A 10992-nucleotide genomic window follows, 5' to 3' on the forward strand; every position below is an offset into this window, starting at 1 on the left:
GTCAGGATGTCAACAATGCTTTTCTACTGAGGGTCAGGACTGTAGCCAAAATAGTTATCCTAAGAACAAGAACCATTCTTGATAGGTGTGCATACAAATCCGAAGGTTACTCCGACTCTGAACAATACTAGGGATCAGAAGTCCTAAGCGAACTCAAATTCCCTGAGGACAGGACCTTCCAGATATCCTGGAGATATGCTGACTCCTTGCCTCTAAGCCATACAGACTGGTGAGATTAGTGGTTCTCTAACGCAGTCCACAGGAGTCTGGAAGGGGGTCTACCTGTTAATCTTATGTAATATGGATGCCTACATTATGATAATGTCGCACAATGTTCTGTCATCCTCTTAGACATCAACCACTATAGACTCTGCCTCCAGAGTCTCTCCATGTCATCCTTTTCATTTCCACTGCCATCACCTAAGCACAGTTCACCTATAATTCTTGCCTATCACATTGTAGTACCTCCTAATTTTATTTGCTTCTAATCCTTTTTCCCTCAATCCATTCTACAACCCACAATTAGAATACTGAACCTAAATTACAGCATACATCACAGTACTCTAGTGCTCCGTGGATCCCAACTGCCTGAAAAAATTCAAATCTCTTTGACCTACTCTCAAAGCCCTCAGTGGTTATCATCCATCCTACTTTTCTAGCCTTTACACAGCCTATATTAGTAAACATTCAGATTCATCCATTCAACAATGGAGTGTCTAGGCATGGCTAGGGTTACAGAGGGAAACACAGTAAATGTCCCCATTAAGTGGACAGCCAGTGGAAGAGACAAATAAAACTGAAGAGTAGCCAGGGTGGGAAAAGGAAAACCAGGACAGTGAGGTGCTCTAAAAGCACATAAAGAAAGTGTTTCAGGGTCGCCTGGGTGGCTCAGTGGGTTATGCCTCTGCCTTCGGCTCAGGTCATGATCCCAGGGTCCTGGGATCTAGCCCCGCATCGGGCTCTCTGCTAAGCAGGGAGCCTGCTTCCCTTCCTCTCTCTCTGCCTGCCTCTCTGCCTACTTGTGATCTCTCTCTGTCAAATAAAATAAATAAAAATCTTAAAAAAAAAAAAAAGAAAGAAAGAAAGAAAAAAAAGTGTTTCAAGAAGGGAGTGATCATTAAAAAAAAAAAAAAAAGGGGCGCCTGGGTGGCTCAGTGGGTTAAGCCGCTGCCTTCGGCTCAGGTCATGATCTCAGGGTCCTGGGATCGAGTCCCGCATCGGGCTCTCTGCTTGGCAGGAAGCCTGCTTCCCTCTCTCTCTCTCTGCCTGCCTCTCTGTCTGCTTGTGATCTCTCTCTGTCAAATCAATAAATAAAATCTTAAAAAAAAAAAAAAAAAAAAAGGAGTGATCGACCACATCAAATACTGTGAAAGGTCAAGTAAAATGAGAACTACAAATTGACCCCCTGGAATTTGCCAGTGTGGAAGTCACTGATGACAGGACAAGAATGGTTTCAGTGGAATAGTGACAATGTTGGTTTGAATGGGGTGGGTTCAAGAGACAAAGCTGGTAAGGAGGTTGAAGATGACTGGCATAGGGGCGCCTGGGTGGCTCAGTGGGTTAAAGCCTCTGCCTTCAGCTCAGGTCATGGTCCCAGGGTCCCAGGGTCCTGGGATCGAGCCCCATGTCGGGCTCTCTGCTCAGCAGGGAGCCTGCTTCCTCCTCTCTCTCTGCCTGCCTCTCTGCCTACTTGTGCTCTCTGTCTGTCAAATAAATAAATAAAATCTTTTAAAAAAATAAATAAAAGATGACTGGCATAAAGGAGAGAATCAAAGAATCTGGGTTCTAGGAAGGGCTTTTTGAGGATGTGAGAGAGGACATCAGGTTTGTAAGTTGGCAGCAATGATTCAACAGAGAGAAACTGACACAAGAACATAAACGGATGATAGGGGCGCCCGGGTGGCTCAGTCCATCAGGCATCTGGCTCTTGGTTTTGGCTAGGTCATGATTTCAAGATGGTGAGCTCCAGCTCAGCGTGGACTCTGCTTCAGATTCTCTCTCCCTCCCCTTCCTCCTCTGCCCCACTCACACATGTGCATACTCTTTCTCTCTAAAAATAAAATCTTTAAAAAAAACAAAACAAAGCAAAACATAAAGGGAAAACTGCAAGTACTTGAGACAAAGAAGTGGGATCTAATGCACAAGTGAAGAGGCTGGGCAGGAAGGGTTCATTTATTTTACCCATACAAAAAAACAGGCAGAATGGTGGCAGGAATAAATTAGTAGATTTGGTGGTGAGAAATGAAGTTTTTCTCTTTTGTTTGCTTCCATTTTCTCAGTGAAGTAAGTTAAACAGTTGAGAATGAGGAGGGCAGGAAGGAACATTGGAGGTTTGGGGACAGAAGAGAAGGTGTGCCATAGTCATCTTGGACCATAAGGGAGTGAACTGAAGAAATGCAACAGGAATGCTGAGCACTTGAGATTTCTGGCTGTAAACTTAAAATGAAACCAGCAATGCATTTCCTTTTTCAGCCTTTAGAAAGATAAAGCATTTGCACTTGCTGTTTCCTCAATCTCTCTCCCCTTGTCTAGCTGATAAAATTGCATTCTAGAAAGCCCACTAAAAAAAGCTATCTTCCATAAGGTCATCTGGCTCTCCTAGCCCAAAGTGATTTTTCCAACCTCTCAACTCCAAAAATAAATTGTTGATGCCTCCTAGAGAGCATATATTTCATCTCACCTGGTTAGTACTGTGCAAGATTAAAAGTTTCATAAACTAGGGGCGCCTGGGTGGCTCAGTGGGTTAAAGCCTCTGCCTTCGGCTCAGGTCATGATCCCAGGGATCTGGGATCGAGCCCCGCATCGGGCTCTCTGCTGGGTGGGGAGCCTGCTTCCTCCTCTCTCTGTCTCTGCCTGCCTCTCTGCCTACTTGTCTGTCAAATAAGTAAATAAAATCTTTTTTTAAAAAAGTTTCTTAAACTAGAGAAATGATTCTTTTTAAATTTTTACTTAAATTTTAGTTACCATACAGTGCAATATTGGTTTCAGGAGAATTCAGTGATTCATCACTTACACATAAAACCCAGTGCTCGTCACAAGTGCCCTCTGTAATGCCCATCACCCACCTAGTCCATCCCCCACCTACCTCCCTCCATCAACCCTCAGTTTGTTCTTTGTCATTAAGTCTCTTATGGTTTGTTTCCCTGTCTCCTTTTCCCCCCTTCCTATACTTCCACCTGTTTTGTTTCTTAAATTCCACATGTAAGTAAAATCATATGGTATTTGTCTTTCTCTGATTGACTTACTTCACTTAGCATAATACGCTCAAGCTCCATCCACATTGTTGCAAATGGCAAGGTTTCATTTTTTGATGGCTGAGTAATATTCCATTGTGTGTGTGTGTCTACCACATCTTTATCCATTCATCAGTCGATGGACATTTGGGCTCTTTCCATAGTTTGGCTGTTGTTGATAATGCTGCTATAAACATCAGGATGCATATACCCCTTTGAATCTGTATTTTTATACCCTTTGGGTAAATGCCTAATAGTGCAATTGCTAGATCACAGCGTAGTTCTATTTTTAGTTTTTTGATGAACCTTCATACTGTTCTCCGGAGCGGCTGCACCAGTTTGGAGAAACCATTTCTTATTCATTACAACCACGGGGTATTTCTCTCCATCCTCTCTGCCACATATTATAAATCCCCATGGTTCTAGTTCTTGCCCAAATACATAATTATGGGATATAGGTGCCCTATTTCCTTATTAAACTGTGATATTTTGGGGAACAGGAACCTTGCTCACCTTTCCAGCTTATGTGCCTCAATCACCTGGCTCTTGAATTTTAGGTATTATGATTATTTCTACAGATGTTTTTAACAAAAAAAGGGGTTGCTTCCTTTAATGTCAACTCACACATATGGCACACAGCAGGATCCCTATCCTCAAGGTTTTTACCCCTAGAATCAAAAGTGCCTCATACTCAGTAAAAAAATAAAAGGTGTCCGGAGTCTCGGAATAGGTGCCAATAGAGTAAGGCTTACACATAAATAACCAGAGACCGTGGAGCAAAGATGGGGGATGAGAGGAAGCAAGTAGGGAGGCAGGAATAAAACGTACCAGGGGCAGAACAATTTCATTTAGTCAACTTACATATAAATGATCCATAGGGCAGTTCTTGGAGCGTCCCCATCTCCAAACAATGTTGCACTGAGAGCAAAGGTTGTGCAAAATAACTTCAGGTCCCCAACAGTGCCCCTAAGGATCCGTATAGCTAGACTGTTGCTCCCCAGCCGTGCCAGAACTGCCCCATCCCCTCTCCTCAATCTCCGAGTGATTCAATGGGTTAAGACTTTGGTACCGGGAAAAAAAAAAGCCTCTGCCGCAGAAGCAACAGCAGGGGCTCGAAACCAGGTATTTGGGAAGGAAAGCGAGGAAACCATTAGCAGGCCCAGACCCGCACCTGCGAAAAACTGGAACCCAAGAATCTAAGCGTCCGCGCCGCCCTTACGTAACCGGCCGCTCTCCCCTCGGGCGCCGGAAGACCCCGCCCAGCCCTTAAGCCCCGCCCCTACCTCTACCGGCCGGTGAGGTGCCGTGCGCAACCTCCGGAAGCTGCCGCCCCTTTCCCCTTTTATGGGACTACGCTTTTTTTTTTTTTTTTTTAAACTTGCTGACGCCACCCTAGGACTGGCCCTAAAACCAAGATACAGAAGCTCCTCTCACAGTCCTACTTCCGCTTCCTTCCACCGAGGGGTTAGGGCCATCCCCCATTTTTCTCACCTAGGAGGCGGCGGCGGCGTCGGCAGCTTGAGATGTTTGGCCTCAAAAGAAACGCAGTAATCGGACTCAACCTCTACTGTGGGGGGGCCGGGTTGGGGGCCCGCAGCGGCGGCGCCTCCTCTTCGGGAGGGCGGCTTTTGGCTTCGGGGAAGGAGGCCACGGCCCGGCGGGAGGTAGGGGGAGGGGAAGCCGGTGCGGTGATTGGCGGAAGCGCCGGCGCTAGTACCCCGACCACTCTCGCGCCGGACGCCCGGAGGGTCGCGCGGCCCTCGCCCATTGGCGCCGAGGGCCCCAACGTCACCGCGACCCCCCCGAGGCTGCTGTTCTTCGAGCCCACCCGCCGCGCGTCGCCGCCTGAAGAGATGGAAGGCCCAGCGGCCGACGCCATCATGTCGCCCGAAGAGGAGCTGGATGGGTACGAGCCGGAACCTTTGGGGAAGAGGCCTGCTGTCCTACCTTTGCTGGAGTTGGTGGGGGAGGCCAGCAGTGGCCCCTGCACGGACGGCTCACTGCCCTCGACGCCACCCCCAGCAGAGGAGGAAGAAGACGAGTTGTACCGGCAGTCCCTGGAGATAATCTCTCGGTACCTGCGGGAGCAGGCAACGGGCGCCAAGGACGCGAAACCACTGGGCGGGCCTGGGGCTGCCAGCCGGAAGGCGTTAGAGACCCTCGGACGGGTCGGGGACGGGGTACAGCGCAACCACGAGACGGCCTTCCAAGGTAAGGGGGTTACTCGCCGAGGCTGCACTGCCTTGTTTCACCTGTCCCTGGACTCACCCACCAAAGGTGGGTGGAAACCGAAAACAGGTCATTGTTGAAATGACTCGTAATCTATTTCTGAACCCAGAATTTTCTGGCCGTGAGTCATTGTATCCGCCCATCTTAATTCTTTTGGAAATGGCAGCTCTGTTCAAAGCCCGGAAAGGGTGGGATGTCAGTTTTCAACTGGGGTCGGCCTAAGTTCTATAGACCCCCAAATAGCGATTTCCCCCGCCGTGGGTGGGCGGACAAATCATGCCCTGGTTTAGACAAAGGAGGCGGTGAGAACCTGCATGCTTTTCTTCCTCTCAGGCATGCTTCGGAAACTGGACATCAAAAACGAAGACGATGTCAAATCTTTGTCTCGAGTGATGGTCCATGTTTTCAGTGACGGAGTAACAAACTGGGGCAGGATTGTGACTCTTATTTCTTTTGGTGCCTTTGTGGCCAAACACTTGAAGAGTATAAACCAAGAAAGCTGCATCGAACCATTAGCAGAAAGCATCACAGATGTTCTCGTAAGGACAAAACGAGACTGGCTAGTCAAACAAAGAGGCTGGGTAAGTTTGTTTTAAGGTTGAAGAGGGGTCTTGGAGTGGAAATGAAATGAAGGATTTTATAGAGAAAGTCTGGGGCTCTCTAAAGCATTTTAGGATGCACAACTCCGGTTTCAGCCTCCAACTTAGGATCTCTGTTTGCCTACGTTGATTTAAGCAGTGAGTTCACAGAGATAGTGTGTATGACCGACTTGAATTGTTTCATCAAAAATCCGGTTTTCTGTAGGCTATTTTACTGGATGTTGAGTCTTTTGCTTTTGGTATTGTAATTCGACTGGATACTTTTCCGTGGATTCAAATTATGAAAAAACTAATCACTTGAGGATAATAAGTAAACTAAATTTCTGAGAGCTGCGCTGCAATCCCCCCCCCCCCCAAATGAATGTGTCTTTTGTAGGCTGGGTAAATGATAATTGGTTCCTTATGTTTTGAGGGGGGCAGAACTTTAGATTTTTTAAATTCTTTTCTTTATGAAGAGTGTTTTTAAGCCAACGGAAACCCATACTTGAAAATGTGCTTTTCTTTTTTGTTTTCTAGGATGGGTTTGTGGAGTTCTTCCATGTAGAGGACCTAGAAGGTGGCATCAGAAATGTGCTGCTGGCTTTTGCAGGTGTTGCTGGAGTAGGAGCTGGTTTGGCATATCTAATAAGATAGCCTTTTAAGTGCAATAACTGACTTTTAACCAACCCCATGCGACAAAAACATGTGTGACTGCTGTGAAATCAAATGTATTTATGAAGTTGGACTTTGAGCTGTCCAGGCTATAACCTCCGAGAGTTCTCCAGCAACGTAGAACAGCAAGTGGCAAGAGGATTATGGCTAACGGGAATAAATACATGGGAAAAGTAGTCCCCCTTGAAGAGTCACTGTCTAAAAGAAGCAAAGTTCAGTTTCAGCAACAGGCAAACTTTGGGAGGCCATGGAGAAGAACTTTTAGATTTAGTGAAGATGGTAGGGTTGAAGAGACTTAATTTCCTTGTCTAGAACAGGAGAGTGGCCAGTAGCCAGGCTAGTCATAGAGTCCATTAAATATGTCCACTGAATTCATTAACTTCTTAAAGTGTTACAAGAGAAGCACTAACAATGGCATTGATCTGTATAAAATGGATTTAAGCTACAGGTAATAGAACTATGACTAGAAGCCTCAGTACTGTACAACAGAGTGTGAAGGGAAGCTTTTTCTCTGCAATTAGCCTTCCCAGGTATACTTCTTGAATGGAAAGTCCCAAGTGTTCAGGACTTTTATACCTGTTCTACTTTGGCTTGGTTGAGTGGTTTAGTTTATTAGCCTAGTAATGGCCAAGAATACTTGACTTAAGGCTCAATAATCACAGTTCCAAATATGAGAATATCCTCAATTTTTAAGGCAAAAACAACTTGTAAATGTATTGTCTGTAAAAATTGTATATATTTTTACAGAAAGTCTATTTCTTTGAAATGTAAAGGGATGAAGAGTCTCGAAATACATTAGTTTTTTCATACCTGTTTGAAATTTACAACTTCTGTAGTTAGGAATCTATTTCTTACAGCTTTTCTATTCTAAATTTTGTCCTGGTCAGTTCTAGATTGTATACAGAACCAATTGGTGTAGTAGTACACAACTTGGTTGTAATGGAACAATACTGATTCATAACTATGCAGACTTTAATTTTCCTATCTGGTTGGTAAGTATTCCTCAGTTTTTGTTTTTGTTTTTTTAAACTTGGGATTGAGAAATTGAGGAGTGGAAATTCATCCTTTCACCTCCTTACATGCGGGTTTTCAATAATTGAGTCAAAGTGGAGTTTAAGTTTGGGGCAGGGGGCACATGTGGGCTGATAACTTACAAAATAATGGGCTCTGGTTGGTGAGCAACTACTCACTTGAGTTCCTTATATTTGACCTAATTTAACTGGTGAAATTTAAATTGAATTTATGAGCTCATCTTCAAAACTTTTGCTAAAAGATTTTCAGCTGTTCCAAGTGGGACTTACTAACAGTATGTATATAAAAAGATCACATCAGTGGATGAGAGATATTTGATCCCTTGTTTGCTTAATAAATTGTAAAATGATGGCTTGGAAAAGCAGGCTTACACTCTAACCATGGTGCTATTATTAGGCTTGCTTGTTTAAACACAGGTCTAAGCCTAGTATATGAATAAAACAAATACTTATGTTTCATTTCTATTAATGATTCCCAAACTTTGTTTCAGATTTTTGTATTGGCATCTCTTTGGATTTCAGACTTGACATGTTATTGAACCTTTTTATTTTCTGTCTTTGCTGCTTAATTCTCCCTCTATAGATAGTTATTTCAGTTCTTAATATCCTTACCCTGCCATCCCTGAACTCTTACTAGCCCTTTTAATTTTTGGCACTATGAACCCTACATAAGCCCCTAAACCCCCACCCCAGGAGACCAGAGACCTTCATCCTTAATGAATTTTATTCTTGGGATGTGGTAGTACAGTGGGTGCCATGACCATAACAGTCATGTGGTAGGAGTCCCTTTTCCTTGGATTGGTACCTTTTCAGTTGCTTCATCCTGTCTGGGGGGGGGGGTGAGTTTTAAAAGCCCCTTTAGGAATTTTCAGAGGAGGGGACAGCAAATTATGTGACTTTCTGTAGGTTCCTTTGCGTTCAAAAATGCTCATTTAAAATCCTAGAGACGGGCTCTGTTAAACTTCAAAGAGTTACATAAAAGCTACTGGTAAACTGAAGAAAGCTTCTATAGTAGACCTAGGGTCATTTGAAAGCTTCATCCATAGAACATGACCTTTAGTCTATGGACTCCAGATGAAAATAGGTATGAATAAAATGACTAAGAATGTAATAGGGAAAGATTGCCCTGCCTGCCCATCATCGAGCCATAAGGTCATCTAGCTAGAGCTATTTTTACCTATGTATTTATCATTCTTGATCATGAACCATTTATGTCAGGTTTATCTCTAAGGACCTAAAAGCACTTTATGTAGTTTCTAATTAATCTTAAAATCTGGTAAAGGTGACTAAAAGGCCTGTCTCCCCATATGCAGTTGTGGAAATAAGCACATAGATGTAAATTGGAGGAGTTTAGGGAACCCACCTCCCTATTTACTAGGTGTTAACTGCTGAAATGTAGAGGAGGACGTTAGTTGAAACTTTGGGTCGGGCTCTCAGGGCTTAGGGAGCCCAAGTGCTTTAGGGAAGGGTGGGTGGTTTTCTAGGGAGAGGAGGAGGCACGTGTTCTAAGTGCTGACTAGCTGCATAGTTCAAGCAAATCCTCCAGAATGGAAAGGGAGGGGCTGCTTGGAAAGCTGGCTCTCAGCAACTTGTCTTATGCTTCTCTCAGGGAAAAACATGCAATCCTCTAGTGTCCATGTACACTCTGTTGGGGGTGAACACCTTGGTTCTGTTTAAAACCGCTAATGCTGTTGACAGCTGTGCCAGGAAGGGTTAGGACCAACTACAAATTAATGTGGGCTGTAAAATGTAGTGTGTTTCCCTAACTTCCTGTTTTTCCTGAGAAGAAAATAATAAATCTTTTATTCAAATGCAAGGTGTGGTATGGGTGTTTTCTAATCCATGACTGTCTTCCTTCCCCCACTTAGACAAGCCTTTTAAGGAAGTCTGGCTGAGCAAATAAATACAGGTGAATTAACAAGCAAAAGCCTCATAAAGCTGATTTGCTTTAGAGCAAAGGATGGTTCCCTTCCAAAAAACTCCTTCCTTCATTCAAATTAGAGGTATTGGGTTTTGAAATGTATTAACTGCTGTAATTCGTACATTTTTTTTTAAAGATTTTATTTATTTGAGAGAGAGACAGTGAGAGAGATCATGAACGAGGAGAAGGTCAGAGAGAGAAGCAGACTCCCCGTGGAGCTGGGAGCCCAATGCGGGACTCGATCCCGGGACTCCGGGATCATGACCTGAGCCGAAGGCAGTCGTCCAACCAACTGAGCCACCCAGGCGTCCCGTAATTCGTACATTTTAACAACCAAAATCCCTGTCCTGATTTTTCTTTTAGGCACCATGAGCTGGTTCATAACTGTGGTTCCTCTGTTCCCCATCTCCGCCTTCTTAGATGAAGGAGCTAGAAGAATTAGTACCCACAGTTAAGAGTTTTGATAAGGTTCTTGGTACTTTTCCCCCTTCGTCTCCCAAAAACAAAGGTGAGAATAAGTACATTAACTTCAGAAACCCTATCCTGTCTTTTTTATTTTCAGCTACCATGAAAGGGAGCTGAATCACTATGGAAATGTGCAAATGCGAAGTTTGCATATTGGTTTCAAGCCCTGAGCACCATTAGTTTGTACTAATAGTATAAACAGGATTCTGTGCTTTTGTGCATTTAGAAGTTCATTTCTGCTCCGAAGCCCCTCTTTTTCTGGAGTCTAACTACTAGGAGATGGCAACCTTTTATCATTACAGAGCTGTTACACACTAGTACACTCCTAAGCAGAGGGTTGGAGGGAGGGTAACATTGGACCCAAGGGTCTGAATCTGGGCCCTTGTTGAGTTCTGTGCAGTGCAGTCGCTCCATTGGTAGGTTGTGATGTGAAGCCAGTTCTGTAGTTGAACATTGGCTTAAATGGGTAACTAGGTAACATGAGTCACTGAGGGAGTCAAAGTAATCAACACTTCCCTTCATTTGACATAACCAGACTTTGTCTTTCAGTTCCTGTTTTGTGACTTTAGAGCTCTTGCTTCATACTGTTTCCTTTCAGAAAATGTTAAAGCAGTTGTGACAGCTGGTATATTTTACAAAAATTAAAGTGAAATAACTTGCACAACTGGTGTGTTGCATGGCTCCAGCCAGATGCTCAGAGCATGGGCTGTTAATTCCTGGAGTTCAAAATGGTCTGCTGTCTTAATTTATCCCTAGTTCTTTTTGGCCCCACTCGTTCAGTGATTACAGAACTTTGTCTTCTTGAATCCTCCCACACTGATCAAAGGCTTCTCATTTTCAAGATTTGAAAATTTAACTGGACC

General features: G+C 44.2%; 1 protein-coding gene across 1 annotated transcript; it reads left to right on the forward strand.

Annotated features, from left to right (window-relative positions):
* Positions 1 to 4659: 4659 nt before the first annotated feature.
* Positions 4660 to 9559, forward strand: MCL1 (MCL1 apoptosis regulator, BCL2 family member). Its single transcript, XM_047725747.1, has 3 exons — positions 4660 to 5444; positions 5796 to 6043; positions 6578 to 9559. Exons 1-3 carry the CDS (start codon positions 4757 to 4759, stop codon positions 6692 to 6694), a joined length of 1053 nt encoding a protein of 350 aa, XP_047581703.1. The 5' UTR covers positions 4660 to 4756; the 3' UTR covers positions 6695 to 9559.
* The last annotated feature ends 1433 nt before the right edge of the window (positions 9560 to 10992 follow it).

This window comes from Lutra lutra, chromosome 4 (assembly GCF_902655055.1).
Source record: "Lutra lutra chromosome 4, mLutLut1.2, whole genome shotgun sequence".
Classification (NCBI taxonomy): Eukaryota; Metazoa; Chordata; class Mammalia; order Carnivora; family Mustelidae; genus Lutra; species Lutra lutra.